Source organism: Rhea pennata, chromosome 17, assembly GCF_028389875.1.
Source record: "Rhea pennata isolate bPtePen1 chromosome 17, bPtePen1.pri, whole genome shotgun sequence".
In the NCBI taxonomy this organism is placed as follows: domain Eukaryota; kingdom Metazoa; phylum Chordata; class Aves; order Rheiformes; family Rheidae; genus Rhea; species Rhea pennata.
In genome coordinates this window covers 14,839,653-14,857,327 of record NC_084679.1, presented here as the reverse complement: position 1 = coordinate 14,857,327, position 17,675 = coordinate 14,839,653, and the positions used below count along the sequence as shown (strand labels likewise).

The 17,675-nt window shown below is 58.8% G+C and overlaps 1 protein-coding gene across 1 annotated transcript in view; it reads left to right on the top strand.

Annotated features, from left to right (window-relative positions):
- KSR2 (kinase suppressor of ras 2) overlaps window positions 1–9,719 on the top strand; it is a 65,824-nt gene extending 56,105 nt beyond the window's left edge. The window contains exons 16-19 of the mRNA XM_062589824.1: window positions 1,611–1,744; window positions 6,821–6,952; window positions 9,051–9,180; window positions 9,582–9,719. Of these exons, the coding sequence (XP_062445808.1) occupies window positions 1,611–1,744; window positions 6,821–6,952; window positions 9,051–9,180; window positions 9,582–9,719 (534 nt within the window). The remainder of the gene's footprint in view (window positions 1–1,610; window positions 1,745–6,820; window positions 6,953–9,050; window positions 9,181–9,581) is intronic.
- Window positions 9,720–17,675: the final 7,956 nt, after the last annotated feature.

Genomic DNA, 17,675 nt, shown 5'->3' with positions numbered 1-17,675 from the left:
CTCGTTACGCGGGGCTGCTCCGGAGGCGGGGGTTAATTCGTGCGGGGAGCTAAGCCGGCAGAGGGAGCTGGCTTTTCGCGCGCGCAGGGCGTCTGCGCCGACGAAGGCGTTGTTACTGCGCGCGGGCTGTTTCCTCGCAGCCCATCCGCGCGGCGAAACCGATGGGCGCGGAGCTTGCGGCGGGGTCCGCGCCGTGCCCCGCGGAGCCGGGCGCGGAGCCGGGGGGCTGTCGGCGGGGCCGACTGCCAGGCCGAGAGCGCCTCGGGAAACGCCTCCAGCGAAGGCTCGGCTCCGTTTCCCCAAACGCAGCCCGGGGCTGCGCCTGCCCCGCTTGCCAAAGTAAAGAAATCCCCATGGGCAAATGCACCTCGTAGCCGCTATGGAGGCTGCATGTAGCGCCTGGTTTGGCAAAGCCACCTCCAGTTCCTGGTTGATGCCCACTGGTTGCTCCCCATCCACAGGGGGCTTGAAGCAGGCACGGGATGGGAGATACGCGGCTGGTGGCGTCCCGGCGTCCCGGGCGCATGGCAGCTCTGGGGCTGTTCCCTCCCCGCTGGTGCTGCTGGTTCTTCCTTGATCCGTTTGGGACTTTGCTGTGTCCCAGCTGTGTTTGCTCATTTTTTTTTTTTTTTTTTTCCCCGGATTGCTTTTCCAGTTTGTCAGGATCGTTTTGCGTTGTAGTTTGTGTCCTCGCGCAGACTGTGCCCCCCCCCCGTCTCCGTGTCATCTGCAGATTTAAAACCATGCTCCTGTTCCGCTGCCTGCGTGGTTAATGAAAATACCAGCAGGACGATGGGCCCCTGTGGAAATCCACTCCATAAATCCTTCCGCGCTGCTGATGAACAATTGATAATTGCTCCCGATTAATGGGTTTTGGTCCAGTTTTGCATTTTTCTGGAGGTGGTTTCATCTGGAACAAGTCCGTGGCGCTGTTTGTGAGCACGTCACGCGAGTGGCCCCGGAGCCTTGCTAAAGCGGGGGTAAACGGCGTGTGCCGCCCTCCCCGCGCACGAGGCTGCTCATCCTACGGAGCCAAGCGCCCGCCACGCCGCGTGGGGCTCTCTGCAGCCGGCTAAACAAGCCCTGTGCCGGCGAGTTTGGATTTCCCACCCACGGCCTTTTTTTTGCATCATTAGCAATAATTTTAATTAACCGCCGAGTAGCTTTTCCTAGGGAGAAAGCATTAAGCCGGGACTCCTCCGAGGCTCTTGTTTCCAGGCTAACGGTGTCGGTGCGCAGCTGGGAGGCGTTAACGACTCGGGCCGGGCGTGCAGCAGTGGTGATGGAGGGCTCTGACTTATCGCCCCTCAGCTCCCGAACCCAAAAGAGGAGGAGGGCCGAATCGGCTCCATCAGCTTCCCGGCGGGGGCTTTCGGGAGAGCGGCCGCGCGACGTCGCAGGCCGTCGCTTTTGGCGAGCGGGAAGCGGCTCGGGAAGACGCGCAGGGACCGGCGCGGCCGAGAGCGCCGCGGCTCGGGCTCCTCTCCGAGCCCCCGGAGCACCAGCCCGGCGGCCCGCCGGTCGCCCTCGCTCCTTAGCGCGCCTCGGGGGCGTTCCTGCCTCTTTCAGCTCTCTTCCCCCCAATCCCCCCGCTTCTTTTTCGCCCCTAGGGAATGGGCTACCTGCACGCCAAGGGGATCCTTCACAAAGACCTCAAGTCGAAAAACGTTTTCTACGATAACGGCAAGGTGGTGATCACGGACTTCGGCCTCTTCAGCATCTCGGGAGTGCTGCAGGCGGGCAGGTAGGACGCCTCCGCGGGCCGAAGCAGCGGACCCGCTTCCGTGCCCGGACCCCCCCCCCCCCCCCCGCGCGGCGTTGCGCGGGATCCGTTTCACCGGGATCGGGAAAGCCAGCTCGTACTCTGCCCTTTCCCCGGCGCAGCCTCTCTAATCCCCTGGCATCGGTTTGATCTCGTGCCCGCTGGCTGCCGAGTGCCGCAGCCGCTCCGGGGACGTTTCGCTGCTGCAAGCGCCTGCTCGCGGGGTCCGAGACGAGCCGCTGCGGGAGCAGCCTGATGCCAGGCTCAGACAGGCATCTGCAGGGCTGAAACGCAGTTTGGTCTCTTTGGGTTTGAAATGAACCACATCTGGTAAATGTTTCCTGTTATTCCCTGCTTTTCCAGCAGTTTGGGAAATTTTCAAACTGTAGAAATGACAGGGCAAAGAGCACAGGATTTGAACAGCCTTGGAAGGGAAGGGAAGGAAAGCATAAGCAGGGTGGGGAGGAAGGAAAAGGAGGAGAGAAAAACAAGTGGAGATTCTGGTTCAGTTTTGCTAAAACAAACCAAAAAAAAAAACCCCTTGGTGATGTTGCTGATATTTCCCAGCATGAGAGAGGTTTTTCAGCGAAAACTTTGTGCTAAAAGTTATACAAGCAAACGCGGTGTTATCTGCACCGGCAGCCCTGGGCTGTTCCCTCTCGGAGCGCAAAGATGCTCGTGAGATAAAGGGTGTGTTTGGATTTAGGTGGTTTTGTAGTTACGGTGTGGCAAGGCGAAAGGATTCGAGGAGTCACATCTTTCTCTCCCCGCGCCTCTTGCTGGCGGCTGGCTGTTGCACGAAGCGGTTCACTGCGCTGCCGGCCTTTTCTTACTGCTTGTATAATTATCGTCTTCCTTTCTATTTCTATTTATTTATTTTTTTTTGCACAAACTTAGCTAGAAGCTTTGAGAGCCCAAGAAATACAGCAGGCCTGCTGCTTTCCCTGGCAGGCCTGCAGCGGAGAAACGCTGCAGAAAAGGAGCTTTCGGTGTGGCTTATGCTAACTGCTCGCTCCTCTAAAACACATGGATTTCGGTATGAATCTGCTGCCAGAGATCTGGGGGAAGGTTTCCAGTTCTGGGGGTCCGCACTTACCAACTGCTACAGTTCTTGAAGCAGAAAGTGTCTGGTGATCTGATTTCCCTTTCGTCGCTGCGTCGGTTGTCCTCTCTGAGTCAAATAGGGTTTTCTGCTTTCCTGCAGGACTTTCCTTTGCTTGTTACGGTTTCTCCTACAATTGCAAGGACGGTCCAGTTTGGGGACCTTTGAGGCCTGCGTGGCCTTTGGGCGAGCAGCAGCGTGGAGAAGGGAGCTTGTTGCAGGTCACGGGAAGGGCTGTGCTCCTGCCTCAGCTTGCGGACGGGGATGAGACCCACGCACCGGGCTGTCCTCACCAGGGCTTGCATTGTGGTGACTGAAGCGTGCTGCCTGCCACGATTTGAAAACCCTCCTCTTCCCCCAGCGAAGACTTGCCTCGAGCTGTTTTTTGCAATCTGTGCAATAATGCAGTTGCTCTCCTTAAAAATAAGGCAGGCTATCATAACAGCATTCAACAGACTTCATAAGCAAGCATCTTACCCTGATAAAATCGTATTTATCTTTCCTTTATATAAAACATTATTGGACTTGATAGGGCTGTTCCGTAATTAAGAAGAGCATGAGGTGGATTTTGAGTGGTCTGAAGAGCTCTTCTGCTCTCGCTTTTAACTGCAAACTTGCTTTTCGTTCGCTGGGCTTTGCAAGGCACTCACTTGATTCTGTTCCTTTCTATTAGTCAAAGTGCCCATGCCGTGTATGAAATCAGCCCAACTTTTATTATGAAACCCCCAATTGTCTTAATTTAACCAGATCTGGGGTTTTGTTACAGCTCAGCCCTTGTTGCTGGAAGCTCGGCAGCCCTCAGACTGCATACTTGGGTGTCTGTGAGCACTGGAGAGAGCTGGGGTGGACTCACACTGGAGCTCAGAGATTGATCCCACTGCCAGAGGCTCCTGGAGTGAGAGGGGGATCCCAGTCCTGGGGTGCTGCTGGATTGGATGGCCTGAGCATGCAAGGACCTTGGCAAGGGGCTACCTCAAATCATCTCAGACCTGCCACAGGCTGGGAAAGAGCAGAGGGGGGACTGCAAAAAAAAAAAGGTCACAAACCCAAAGCCTGGCCTAGCTGAGGACCGTGGAGCACATCTGGACCTACCTTGTTGTCTCTCTCCACCTTGCCCACCCACAGAGAAGAGTCATGAGCATAGACGTCAAGAGCGCTGGTGGGGAAGGGAGAGAAAGTACCTTTGTGCCTTCCTTAATTGACCCCAGTGCTTAACGGCAGCTTGTAATTAAGAGCACTGTGCATGGATCAAGGGTGGAAATTGGAGCTCGCCAGTGGGAGCTGAAAGCTTCCCTCCTGTGCTGGAGTGCTCTTGCCTCTGCCTCCTGGAGAACAGAGGCGCCTGAGCATCACCGATGCTCTTGATTGCCGAGACGCCCTCCTACGCGGTCAAGATGAAGAGGAGCTGTCAAATTCCTGGAGTGATGACGGAGACATAATGAGCTGAGCCAGTTCCTCATGCTGTCCTGAGCCTCCAGCGCTGTCCCTTCATGCAACACCATGGTGGCCGTGTTTCTAATGAGCAACGTGGCTTGCTCGTGGTCTGCCTGAGAAAGCTTGAGGAAAGCAGGACCAGGAGCACACTAGGGAAGAGGGATTCACCTCTTGATGCAGGTGGGATCAGAGCTGCAGGATGACAGAGGTGTCCCTCTGGCCCCCAGAGCAAGGGCTGCTGTGCAGAGCGAGGCAGACCCAGGCTCTGAGATTTTGGTCCCAGACTGAAGTTCAGAAAGACAGGTGACTCCAAAGCCTGTCCTTCATCTTGTGGGGATTGGTATCCTATGGAGGGAATCAAGGCATGCAACAGGCAAAAATCATCACTGTGAAAAGGCAGGCTCTTCACTTTCTGCCCTGAGACAACATCGTGCAGATTCTGTTATCTTCTATGAATTTACCCTGCCAAATCTGGCTCGGACACATAGTCGAGCTACTTAACAAGTCACCATCTATAGCTGCACTGTGGTACCTGACCGTTTACCTGCTCTTGGCTCACTATAAACACAAAGGAATGTGGGGCCCAATGGAATGTGGGACCATCTGTGTCCCACAGTCTCATCCAGTGTGGCTTGTCCCTCCAGGGGACACCTACTTTCTGCTAGTGAGGGAAGAGCATTGATTTTGTAGAACAGCTCCTTGTGGAGCAGGGCAAGGAGAGTGCCATACAAGTTGCCTGGAGGACTTTTCTTTTATGCCAGTGGTACATCGTAAGTGGCTGCTGGAAGGTGAAGGGGCGAGGAAGCAACCTACCTGAGAGTAACAGAGCACTCTGTCCAGAGAGGCTGTGGAGTCTCTATCCTTGGAGCTATTCAAAAGCCATCTGGATGGGGTCTTGGGCAACCTGCTGGACAGACTGTTTGGGGGTAATGGATTAGAACAACACTAGAAAGATGACTAAGCCAGGTGGAAAGTGGCTTAAACGGTTGATCTGAGGGGAAAAGACAGTCTTCCAGACCATTATCATAGGATAATTTAGGTCAGCAGGGACCTCTGGAAGTCCCCAGTCCAACCTTCTGCTCAAAGTAGGGCCAGCTTAGATCAGGTTGCTCAGAGCCTTGTCAGGTCAGTGGGTTTTCCCTGAGTGAAACTTTTTTTTCCCCTCTTCAAGTTGTACCATTACCTCTTTTGCTGTCCTTGGTCATCCCTGAGAAGATCTGACTTCATCTTCTCTACCATGTCCCATTAGGTAGTTGGAAAGCAGGAGGGTCTCCCCTTTGCTGTCTATTCTTTAGACTGAACAACCTCAGTTCTCTCAGCCTGTCCTTGTATGTCCCATGTTCTGACCCCAATCATCCCGGTGGCCTTTGCTGGACTCTCTAGCAAAGCAGTGACTCAAGCAGAAACATGAACTTGTTCTGACAGCTCATGCTCCTTCTGCAGAGGACGGGAGTGAATGGAGGAGGGAATTACTGTTTCTGCTGTTTTGCTGCACTTTGCCTTGCGTCCGTTGGTACGCCAGGAACAGGAGGGAAGGGACTGAGCCGAGGGTCATCAGAGTGCTGCTATCAAGAAATAAAGCCTTCACTGTTCACAGGGTTTCGCTGATCCGTTTTCATTCGTCCAGGCTTCATGTTTTCTGCTCAGAGGTAAAAGCTAGATCTACGCCAAGGAGCCCTGGCTCACCACAACATCCCAAGGAATGTGCTGTTGCTCCATCAGGAACATGGACTGTCTTTCGGTCTAGGAGACCAAACAGCTTCTCAGCATCCTGGGTGGCAGCGGGAAGGCAGGGAGAATCCTGCATATAATAGTGTCATACAGCAAATAACATGGAAGAGTTTTCTGGGGGGGGGGGGTGTTGTTTTTTTCTTTTTTTTTGATAGGGTTGTGTGCTCGACATCCTTCTTTGCCAGGTGGCTCAGGGTCAAGTAGAGATGTCATTTATCAGCCTTTCTCTCCCACTTGTCCCTGCCTCGTCCCCTCCACGTGCTAGTGGAGCCCTATGGTGCCTGTGGTGCCAGCGTGCCCTTTTTCCCCAGGTGTTTCTCACGTTTTCTGGGCAATGTTCGGTGTCATTTAGGTGCAAAGAGGGAGGAAATCCTTCGGGCTCACTAGAGCAGGTCTGGCCTTGCCTGCTAACTCCTGCTCATCCCTGGCTTTGCCCAACTGCTGTGAGAAAAACTGAACCAGCTGTTAATACCGATGGTGTTAACCCCAGGTCACATTTTGCCCGTGCTCTTTTAAGGACTGTTACTGCAATTGTGGCAGCGAGGACTCCGCAGCGGCGCGAGGACGCGGCCCCCGGCGGTAGCAGCCCTCCGCATTGCTGCTCCTCAGCATGGTCCCGCGCCGGCCCCGTGCCTCATCGAGGCGGAAGCGCCGCCACCGTTTCTGCTCTCCGTTTATCGCAGCGCGGTTCAGACCTAGGGCTCACGAGGGTGCCGTGGGGCGGTGTGCCGGCAGCGCGGCGGGACGGGCACGCCGCGGCGCCCCCAGCTCCCGGCTCTGTCTTTCCTCAGGCGGGAGAACAAGCTGCGGATCCAGAACGGCTGGCTGTGCCACCTCGCCCCGGAGATCATCCGCCAGCTCTCGCCCGACACCGAGGAGGACAAGCTGCCCTTCTCCAAGCACTCGGATGTCTTTGCGCTCGGGTGAGTGCCCGCGGCGGGCCCACGCGTGGGGCAGAGGGCCGGCGTGCTCGTGTCGGGTGCGACCTGCTCCGAGCAGCGGGACGGGCACGGGAAGCAGAGCGGTAGCTCCCGTTGCTGGGGTCGGAGCATCTTCAGCTTTGGGAAAACTCCAGTTAAGACCCCCCGAATCACCAACTCCCCACGTTTCAGCTCTAGACTTCGGGAAACGAGAGCCAGCCCTTCCTGGGGATTTGTGCTCGCTGTGCCGTCCTTTAACATCCCTAGCACGAATAGTGCCAAGAAATCAGTTTGCAAGCGGGACGAGGGCGCAGCAATGCTCAAATCCTCCCTGCCACCCCCCAGCCCTTCTCCCTGCTGGCTGCCTGCAAATGGGCCAAGCAGAGCTGGAGCGCTGCTGTAAAACCGAGGCGCGCAGGGGGAGGAGACGCCAGCCGCCCGCCAGTACGATAATTGATGAATCTCCTTCGGTGAGAGCGCTCAGCGAGCCAGTTAATCATTCGCGCTATTTATCGAAAAGAAAACATCCTTTATGACAGGAGCCCAATCATTCCGCCGATAAAATCTTTCTCGGGGCGGACGCGGGGCTATAGGTTTTCTCCGGTGGATTAATTTTCTCGCGCGCTGTGCCGATGGACACCATAAAGACTGCAGGCTGCAGTGATTAGTTTATGGGGAGCTGTTATCTGATGTGATATTTCCATCAAAAATGCAGTAATTAAAGCTGTAAGAGTTTGGAGTTTTTTCTTCCCCGAGGTATAACTTTAGCACAAAAAAAAAAGAAAAAAAAAGAGAGAGAGAAGTAATTAAGGGATCTTATCAAACTAAGTGAAAGTCAGTTATTTAGACTTGAAGTTGAGGGGGTTTTTTTGTTTTTTGAGAGTTCTGCACTTAGGCAAAGTTGCAGGCAATTTCTTTAGACAGTTTCCCCCCGTTTTTGCTCTTTCCTCCTCCCGGCGTTCACTAAGCCCGGGAAGGTGACGGCTGATTCCCAGGGCCGTTGCCGGTGCGGCAGCGGAGCGACTACTTTGCGCGTAGTTTCCCCCGGGGTTGATTTGGGGCTCAGCGACTACAAAGGGAAAAGCTCTTTTAAAGACTCCTTAGACGACAGACTTCTAAAATCTCCGGGAAGCCGCGTCCTCCCTGCGCGGGAGGCGACGGCCGTGACCCTCGCCGGGAAGCGGCGCGCGTCCCTGCTGCCGTGTCCCCGCATCACCGGCCCGCTGGTGTTTTGTAGGCTTGGAAGCGGGATTTGCAGCCAGAGGTAACTTGCCCGGCTGAATTCTTCATTTTGGCTGAATTCGGGAACGAAAGAGCTGCGGACTGACGCGGAAATCGGGACCGAGGCACTCAGCGAAGGCTGGTCCCGCGGCGCAGCGTGAAGCCCCGCTGGGAGCCGGCAGCGGCCGGGGCAGCGCGCGCCAGGGCTTTGACAGTGCTCTTCTCAAAGCGGGGGCAAAAATGAGCAAGAGCAAATTCTCAGGCTCTTCGGGGCACTACGCTCCCTCCCTTGCAGCTGGAGCAGGTGGTGGGATGTGGAAGGTAGCCCGGCAGCTGCGAGGCGTCTTTACCCCCTGCATTATCTATTAAGCTGCTCCACATGCAGCGGGTCGAAGCGCTATTGCAGCGCGGCGGGAGATTCCCACTTGATGTAACAGGTTTACTCCCGTGTCTGCCCACCGAGCCCGTCCTCCGCCCGCCGGGCAGCTTCGCCGCTGCGGCGTTGCCCTCGCCGCGGCGCGGTGCTGAGCAGCTGCGTGTAGCGGTCGTGGCGTGGGGCTTTACCATCTAGCTCGAGGTGTCTTTGTGTTTTGGATCCTGCTAGGGGAGAGGTGAGGCTGTTTTGAGGGTGCCAGCGACCCGGTGGCTTGCTCACAGCCAAGTCAGCAGCTTCAGTTTCTGCATCTGTTAGATAGGAGCAGTAACATCTTTGTGAAGAGCTTTCTGAGAAACCTCTTCTGGAGATGGGTACTAGGCGGCATTTTTTTTGATGATATTTAAGCAGAAAGAGAGTGTGGAGGCAAGTGCAATATTGCAACCCCCTTGAGAGGCCTTTGAGCTCTTTACCTCCCCTAATTTGCAGTGACGCTCTCTCCTACAGCACTATCTGGTATGAGCTGCACGCACGGGAATGGCCCTTCAAGACGCAGCCGGCAGAGGCAATAATATGGCAGGTGGGAAGAGGGATGAAGCCCAACCTCAGCCAGATCGGAATGGGCAAGGAGATCTCGGTAGGTGGCGTGGGGTAGATGGTGGAGCCACGCGTGCGTGGGTGCATGCATGGAGGGGGACCGTGCATGGACACAGCGCTAGCAAATGTTCTTCACTTCAGCCAATGCTCTGCCGTGACAGTGGTCTGCCAGCAGAAGAGCAAGGCCTTCTTCCCCAGCCTGCAAGGCAAGGACCCAGCTCCTGCTGCTGTTACCCAAATATTAGTAAGGCTTGTACATCCCCTGCTCACCCCAGCTCTTCTCAAAGAGGTGGTGATGGAGCTGGGGAAAGCAACAGATTTCCCTGCAGGAGCTGAGGGGGGACGCTGGGCTGCAGGGCTAGGGTGTGGGGCACATGCTCGGTTTGTGGGCCGTGGCTAGAGAGCCATCGTTTCTCATGCCCTGACCCTGTGTGGCTACAGGACATCCTCCTCTTCTGCTGGGCCTACGAGCAAGAGGAGAGACCCACCTTCACCAAGCTCATGGACATGCTGGAGAAACTGCCAAAGCGGAACCGTCGCCTTTCCCACCCCGGGCACTTCTGGAAGTCAGCAGAGTAAGTCTCTGTCTTCACCTTCCTCCTGAACCAGCCAGGAGCTCATTCTGCAACCCCTGAGATCCTGCTCATGCTGCTGAGGGGTTGGGGCTGGTGCCGGGTAAAGGGGCTGGATGAACATGCGGATGAGCTGTGGATATATTCAGCACCACGTGTTCGTGCTGCCTCAAGGAGTAGGTGAGGTTGGGTTGGGAAGAGTGGTCACAGAGTGACATTTGCAGCTCATGCAAATTGTCATTGCAATGCTGGCTGTCCTTGTTGCGTGCTATCTTCTGGGTAAAAGAGCTTGTGAAAATTGGAGACGATCAGAAGGAGCCTGGTGATTTGCTTACCCTGGAGGATCCAGTGCTGAAAAGAATGAGGCACGTGCAGGAACATGCAGAAAATGTGCAAGGGCAAACTAGAACCGGGATCTTTGGGGAGAAATTAAGGGGTGATGAGGGTGGGAGGGAAGGAGCTAGAGTGAAGCAGACAGGAGGAAGAGGATGACCCTGAAGAAGGCATCCCCACTGCAGCATGCTCATTGCTAGAGCATGCAGTTGTCACTTCTCGGTGTCCCTGCATTGCTACAAATGTCATTAGATTGGTGGGACCCGATGTTTGATCCAGCAGAGGATGAAGGTTATGAGGCTACATCTGCTAGAGGGGCTTCTTCTGCCACTTCCTGGTGTTCATGGGTCCATGTAGGCAGTCACAGAGTCAGAGGTGGGCCTTGACCTGGAGATGTCTTGGAGAGATGTTTTGGGGTTGGTGCCGAGTCAGGGCAGTCAGGGTGCCTGCCCTTGCATGGTGGGGTTGCCCCCCAGTTTCGCGGGTTGCGAAGGCAGGTTTTCGGCCTGCAGTGTGGACAGGTCCTGAGTAAGGCTTTCAGGATCTGGCCTCTTGGTAAGGGAAGGAAAAATGCAGAGGAATCACTTAGAAACTCATTTTCTTTGTAAGCTGCTGTGAGTGGAAACGTTTGCCTTAGACTCCCGTGTTTATCAAGGCAGCAACCAAAAGCCTAGTGAGGCCCCACGCAGAGGTTTCCCACCCTTCCCTACGTTCCTGGTTTCCCTTTGTGCCGGGGGGCATTCCCACACCCTGGAAGAGAGGAAACAACCTCTGAAAGCTAAGGGAGAGATGGTCGGGCGCAAAGCTGAACCAGAGGCAGCTTTCCTGAGGGTGCTCCAGACTGATGCACGCATCCTTCTTGGGGCTGCCCGAGGGCTTTGAGATGCGGGTGTCTCCTCCTGCATCTGCTGATCAACCCTTCTCGCTCGGCTAGCTCTGCCCGGCGGTCTGCGGCGGGCGTCCCGCGCCTCTCCTGGAGCCCCAGGGTTGCGGGTGCAGCGAGGGCTGGACGCGGTCCGCCCAGGCCACCCTTGCCCTCCCTTTCGGAGCGGCCTCCTCTCCATCCCATCCCCGGGAGCATCCGTGCTCGGGCCGGGCTCCAGCACGCCCGGGAACGACGCAAGGCCGGCGCTCGGCCGGGACGCGAGCCGTGAAACAGGAGGGAAGCGGATTGCCAGCGCGTGCTCGGGGGAGGCCGCCGAGCGGCGCCGGCAGCGGGTCGCGGGGAGCGGGGGCTGGCTGCCCCCCGGCGCCGCAGCCTGTGTCATCGCTTGGTCGCGCTCGCCAAGGCTCCTGCAACCCCGGAGCCGCGATGCGGCTGCCGTGGGCTTTCGCTTCTCCTTAATTACCGGCCCCCCCCTCCTCCTCCGCTTGCTTGCTCCGGCCGAGGAGGCGTTTCGGCTCGGCGCTCGCCCGCGGGCCGAGGCGCCCGTGGGGCTGCCGGTGCCCGTCGGCAGCGCCGCGGGCCGAGGCGCCCGACCGGCCCCTCCGGCCGCGCTGACTGCGCTCCGCGTTGTGTTTTGCCTCCAGGCTGTGACAGAAGGACGTAAGGGACGGTGCCTTCCTCCCCGCGCCCCGTCAGCTCTCCTCTTCCTCCCGAAGAGCCGAGGGCGCCGCGGACCGCCGGCGTGACACGGAGGCCTCCTCTTCCCTTCGTCGCCCCGTCCTGCGGAGCCCGGGGCCGCGGGGACGGGGGCCGCTCCGGCGCTACGTGCCCGCCGGTCCCCCGCGGAGCGAAGCCGGGGGGCGAGGGGGGCGGCCGGGCGAACGGCTTCGGTTCGACCCCGGGGCTTCTCCGCTGCCCGTCCGCGTGGTCCCGGCTAATGCTGCTCACCGGGGGGGACTCGCTTCTTCCTCGGCGTTTTTTTTTTTCTTTTATTTAATTGCTTTTTTGTTACTGTTAAGGGGGGGAAAAAAAAGAGGGGGGGAGGGCAACGGGCAGCCGCGAGCTTCCGCAAGCCTCGCTCCGCGCCCGTGTGCGCTCGGCCCCGCGGCCTCTCCCTCCCAGCCGCGGGCCCCGGCTCGTCGGCGGAGCCGCCCGCCGCCCTTCCCCGCTCCGCTCTTTCCTTCGCCCCTCTCCGCGGAGAGGGAGCCCGGGCTGCGGGCGCGCGGCCGGCGCCGCCGCAGCGTGACCTTGCCTTTCCTTCGGAGGCGTCGCGGCTCTGCGGGCGAGCCGCTCCCGCTTCGCTTGCCACGGGGTTGCAACTTCGCGCGTCCGCGGACGCTGCGGCTGCTTTAGCCTGAGCGCGCCGGGGGCCGAAAGCTCGGCTCCGCGCCGCGTTTCGGAAGGGACGTCGCTTTAATCGCGAGGGCGCGCGGGGAAGCGGTGGGATGCCCTTTCTCTCTCTTTCCCCCCCCCCTCCTCCTCTCCGTCTGTGCCGGCTCCACGGCGCAGGGCTCGAGCCCGTATCCGCAGGCGCGAGATGCCCCAGGCGGCGATAGGCAGGAGCCGGCCGCCGTCGCCGCGCCGGTCCCAGCCGCTGCCGGGGCTGGCGGGTCCCCGCCGCCCTGGGCCGCTTTTCCCCTGGCGGCTCCGGAAGCTGCCACGGGTCCTGCCCGGAGCTGGGAATTAAGCAGCGCTTCGCGGCAAATTTCTCCGTGCCGCGGCTCAGCGGGCGCCGGGCTTTATCCCCTCGCCTCGGCCCGCCCTTGCGAACGGCCGCGGCAGCGTCCCGCCCGGACCGCGAGCGGAGGAAGCCGTGGCCCGACGGCGCGGCTGGGAAAATAGCTGCCCTGTGCTGATGCCCGGTTAGTAGCTCGAAGAGCGGCTCCTTCCCTTCCGTTCAGCGCAGCAGCGACCGCGCAGCCGTGCTATTCGCATCAAACTTTCTTATTTTTGAAAGTCTTAATTATTTTTTTAAAAAAAAAAAAAAGTCTTTTTTTTTTCATTCTTTGTTTTTCTAACTCCAGCTTTGTGCATGCTCTTTTCCCGGTTTAAAAATATCCGGTCCTCCAGCCCGGAGAGAACGCGGGGAAAAAACCGCTCTCCGCAATGCGCTCTAACCGGAGATCCGGCGGAGCAGGAAGGTTCAGCCGGTTGCTCCGTTCAGCTGCGTGAGCTGCAGGAGAGACGTGGGTTATTGCGCGAGCGGAGGCCGTCTCCGAGCAGAGGTGTTTCAAGCCGCAGCTTCTTTCGCAGGGGACGGGCCCAAATTGCCCTCGCAGGGGCCGTCGCTGGTTTAGAGGTGGATCCGCCCTAGCCGTTCTCCTGGCCGCTAGCGGGGTTGAGAGCTTAGTCCGCCTTGACCTGGGGCCCGTGGATATTGCATGGGAACTCTGAACGTTATTGGAGTGGAGATGCGGGGCGGTGGTCCCACGCTGCGACGAGCTTTTGTAGGGCGCCGGTGTTTCCGAGCAGAGGATGCTTATAAGACCAGGACACTCTTCAGAGAGGGATTTTGAGAGTCAGCAGGACCTGGAGGCCTCTAGCACGGCGCCAGCGATGCTCTCCTGGTCCCGTCCTCGAGCTGGTGGCTGCTCGGTTGCTATGGTTGCCCGCTGAGGCTCTTCCCCGAGGTCTCCCCATCCCGCCCTTGCTGCCGCTGGAGGTTTTCCGAGGTCTCCTTGCTCACTAGTAACCCCGCGGCAGGGACCGAGCAACAGATTCCAGCGCGGAGGGGTCATCACCTCTCTCCGGTGAGGAGAAGTGTGTTTTGTGGCCCCAAAGCACTGTAGCCCCCTTTGGCTGCTCGCTCCTATCTTGCAATCCCGTTTCTTTCCGTACCCACCTTTCCCCTGCTCTTCTGAGCACCTTCCGAGCGGTTTCGGCTGCACGGGGCCGCGATCCCGCGTGAATCTCCCTTCCCCAGTTCTAGCTAAGCCTGGGGCAACCACAGAATTTAACGGGGCGTCGCGGGCTACGTCCGGCCCCAGCTGTTTCCATCCAACGCTCCCTCGACCGCAGCAGGAGCCCCGATGAAGCAAAGTAGCTACACACTGGATTTGAGACGTACGGCACCCGGGAAGCGGTGTCCGCGCTTCAGAGGAGCCGCGCAGCGCCTCGGCAGCCGCTGCGCCGGGGCCGGCACTGCCGGGGGAGCGCGTCGGCGCCCAGCCGCCGTCCGAGCCGCGGCCTCCTCCTCCTCCTCCTCCTCCTCCTCCTCCTCCTCCTCCTCGCTGGTTATTTATTCTTATTTATTTCTATTTATTTATTTCTTTATTTGCCAATGGTGATTCTTGGGAAGCTTTGTGCGCTGCAAAAGCCTTTTGAGTTTCCAGTCCCTGTAAAGTATGCTGTTACATTTTCTTGTACATAAGGTATATATAAATATATATACATATCTCTATATGTATGTATATAGATATATACATATATAACGAGCTCTAAATCCTGTACAGTTTCAAACTAAACTCGATGGCCTGCTTTGTTTTCTCCGTGTTAGTTCTGACCGCTGCAGAATGAGCTGCTTTTAATTTCTGTTTTCCTCTTTCTGTTTTCTTTTTATAAATATATACATAAATATATATATATATTTTTTTTTGTTGTGGTTGTTGCAAAATTCTTGTCACTGGAAAAGAACGGTTGATTCTGGTGCAAAAAAAGAAAGAACCACACACACACACACACACACAAACAAAAAAAAACAACAAAAAAAAACCCTGAGAAAGGCATGATGGATCTCCCCGATGTAAATTTGTACAGTAACATTTATAACGTTTTCTACACTTTAAGAAAGTATTTATAATTTCCGCTGTCTGACTGAGTGCGAAGCGCTGTGACCTGCCAAAACGGTTAGCCATGTGTTCCCGTGGTTTTTCTTTTTTTCTCTCTTCCTTCCTTCCTTCCTTTTTCTTTCTCTTTCTCTTTCTTTTCGTGTGCAGTGTTTGGTGAGGTGACGGTGTATGAATTATTTATGCCAATAAAAACTTTGCAAACGATTGCACCGGGGCTCGTGCTGCTCTGCCTCTCCCGGGGGGGGGCTGGGACCAGCCTCGGGCTCTTTTCCCTCGGGACGCCGCTCCGGGTTCTGCAAGGAGGAAGACGGAGCTTGGCCGAACCGGCGCTGCGAGACGCCGGGGACGGGCAGGGGGGACCGGCTACTTTTTTTCGGGCCACCCGAGCATCTCAAAATGGGGGGGGGGGGCTGCACTCCTTCGCAGCTCTGGCTGCCCAGCCCCTTCCCACCCCTCTTTTTCCTCTCTCCAGGCTGTTTGCATGGGAGAAGCAACCAAGCCTGTCCCCAAAACAGAGGGTTTGGGAGCAAGGAGCGGGCTGCAGCCGCCGGCCAGCGGCAGCCCGCCCGGCGCTGACACCCTGCCCGGCTCCCGGCGGCTTCGCTGCGTGGCTCTGGTGGCACCACGGTCCTGCCTGCTGCACCGAGGTGTCACCGTATCTTGTGCCTTTGCAATAAATGGTGCCACGAGTGTAAACCAGGAGCAGCCTGGATTTGCTGCTGGTCGGCACTGGTGTGTAACTGGGCAGCAACGGCCCTGGCGCGCCAGGGACGGAGGCACTAATCGAAGCCGTAGCAGCAGCTCCCGGCACCCGCCGAGCTCGGGGCCGGGCGCCGGCGAAGAAGAACCGCGCGGAGCGCAGCACGAGCTGAAGTGCCGGGCTTCCTCCGCAGCCCGGCGCGGGCGCTCGGCGCTCCCCTTGCTCGCTTTCCCCTCGCTTCTATTTTCACGGCGCCGCGGGCGGCGGCACCCTGGGGTGCCCGCTCCACGGCCGGGAGGAGCCCCGCGCGCCCCCGCAGCCTCCGCTCGCCCGCGCCCCGCCAGGCTGCCGCGGGCTGTGCCGTGCCGAGCCGTGCCGGGCCGTGCCGTGCCAGCACGCCCTGTGCCGCCCGGCCCTGCATGCTCCCGGCACGACCGCGGGATTAGAGCGGGGCCGTGGTGGCGGCGGGTTGCGTTTCACTTGCCGGCTTCTATTTTCAGGGCTGCAAATCCGCAGGGTAATAACATTTTGCGGCCGGGTTTGCAGGCCGCCTCGTGCTAGCAGCAACGCGTCCTTCCTCGGCCGCTCGGGGCGGTGGGGGTGGTTTCGCTTGCGAGGCTCCAGCCTGAACGCTGCTTAACCGCTGGGCAGGCGGGCGCGGAGGCCGTGGCGAGGAAACCGCCCGCTCCCTTCTGTTCTCCCTCGCCTCGTAGGTGAGAAAAATCAATGCAAAGCACTTGGAGATGCCCGGAGAGGCCGTTATCTCCTGATGGAGCCGGGGAGATAAAGGTCCAATGAAGCCCCACCGCCGCGTGAAGGACGCGAGAGCTCCTTGGGTGCGCTTCAGCGGGTAGCTCTCTGGACTAGGATTAATTAAAGAAAACAAAACTGCCTTCTAGCAGACAGGATTCCTTTATTTTAAGGCCAAAAGTCACAAAACTCCAGCCTCGATGGAGCACTCCTTGGCTTCGCGGCTGTGAAGGCCGTGTCCTGCCGGTGGCTGTGCAGAGAGTGAGTCCCCAAGTCCCCAACCAGCCTGAGGAAACACGCAGGGGCAGCGGGGAGCAGGGAGGGGGGGGTCCGGCGAGCCGCAGCCCCCCGGGCGCAGCCCGTGCAGCGAGCCCCTCCGGCGTCCCCTCCGGCGCTGCCGCTTGCTCCGCCGCGCTCGCCCGGCGCCCGCGCTGGGGAGGTGGTTGCATCCTGGCGCCCGCAGCATCGCCGGCTGTCGCGCCGGCCGGGCGCCCGGCTGCGGTCCTTTGACTACTGCTCAAGTGATAAATTGGATTTTTTAAAAAAAATTTTTACTTTTTTCCTCCGCTGCTTCCCAGCCGCCGGTGGCAGGTGACCTTGGCAGGAGCCATGTGGCCATCCCGAACTTTCCCGCAGGCCCCGGCAGCCCGGGAAGGGCGGGAGGGTGCTGAAGGGACCCCTGTGGGATCTGAACCCCCCCCCCCCCCCGCCCCGGGGAGCAGGCAGGGGACAAGCTGCAGCCTGGAATTTTTTTTTTTTTTTTTTTTTTTTTTTTTTTGCAAATCTTGAGTGCGGGACGCCAGCCGGGGGGCATGAGGGGACCGGGGTTGGGGGGGGGGGCGACTGCTGCCAGCACCTGTCAGCTCGTGGGGAACCTCCCCAGAGCTCACCGCCCCCCTCCACCACCACCCCCAGGTTTTTTAAGGACAAGCTCAGCCGTGAAGATCCGCCGTTTACCTCTCCGCTCCGGAGAGCCCCGCTGCCCCCGCAGACTGACGGCGTCCGTCCGTGGCTTTGCTCTGCTGTTCCCGTCCGGGCTGAAATCCCGCGGCCCCGGGGGGGGGGGGGGAGGGAGGGAGGAGCGGTGCCCGCGGCGCCCTTCGCCAAGCGAGCGAGCGAGCGAGTGAGCGCCGGCCGCGGCGCGGGGCCGAGCGGGCGGCCGTCCGTGCCGGCGCCCGCGGCGTGGTCCCGCGGCGTCGCCCTGGGGAACCCTCCCCTCTCCGGACGCGGGGACACAAGTAAGGCCGGGGGGCGCCGGGCCGGGGGAGGCGACGCTGCCGGCTCGCGGGAAGTCGGCGCGTGGCCGCTCGGGGCACGCCGCGGCGGCAGGGCGCTCTCGGCCACGTGCGCCGGCCACCGGGCTGGAAAGGGTTCGCCATGCCGGTGGGAGGCTCTCGGGCTCCCTGTCCTCTCTACGTGGCGAGGGTGGAGCAAGTGTCTTCAGCCCTGACCTAGCTGGGAGGTTTCCAGGCCTGCCGATGGGAGTGCTGCGGTCTGTTCAGGACG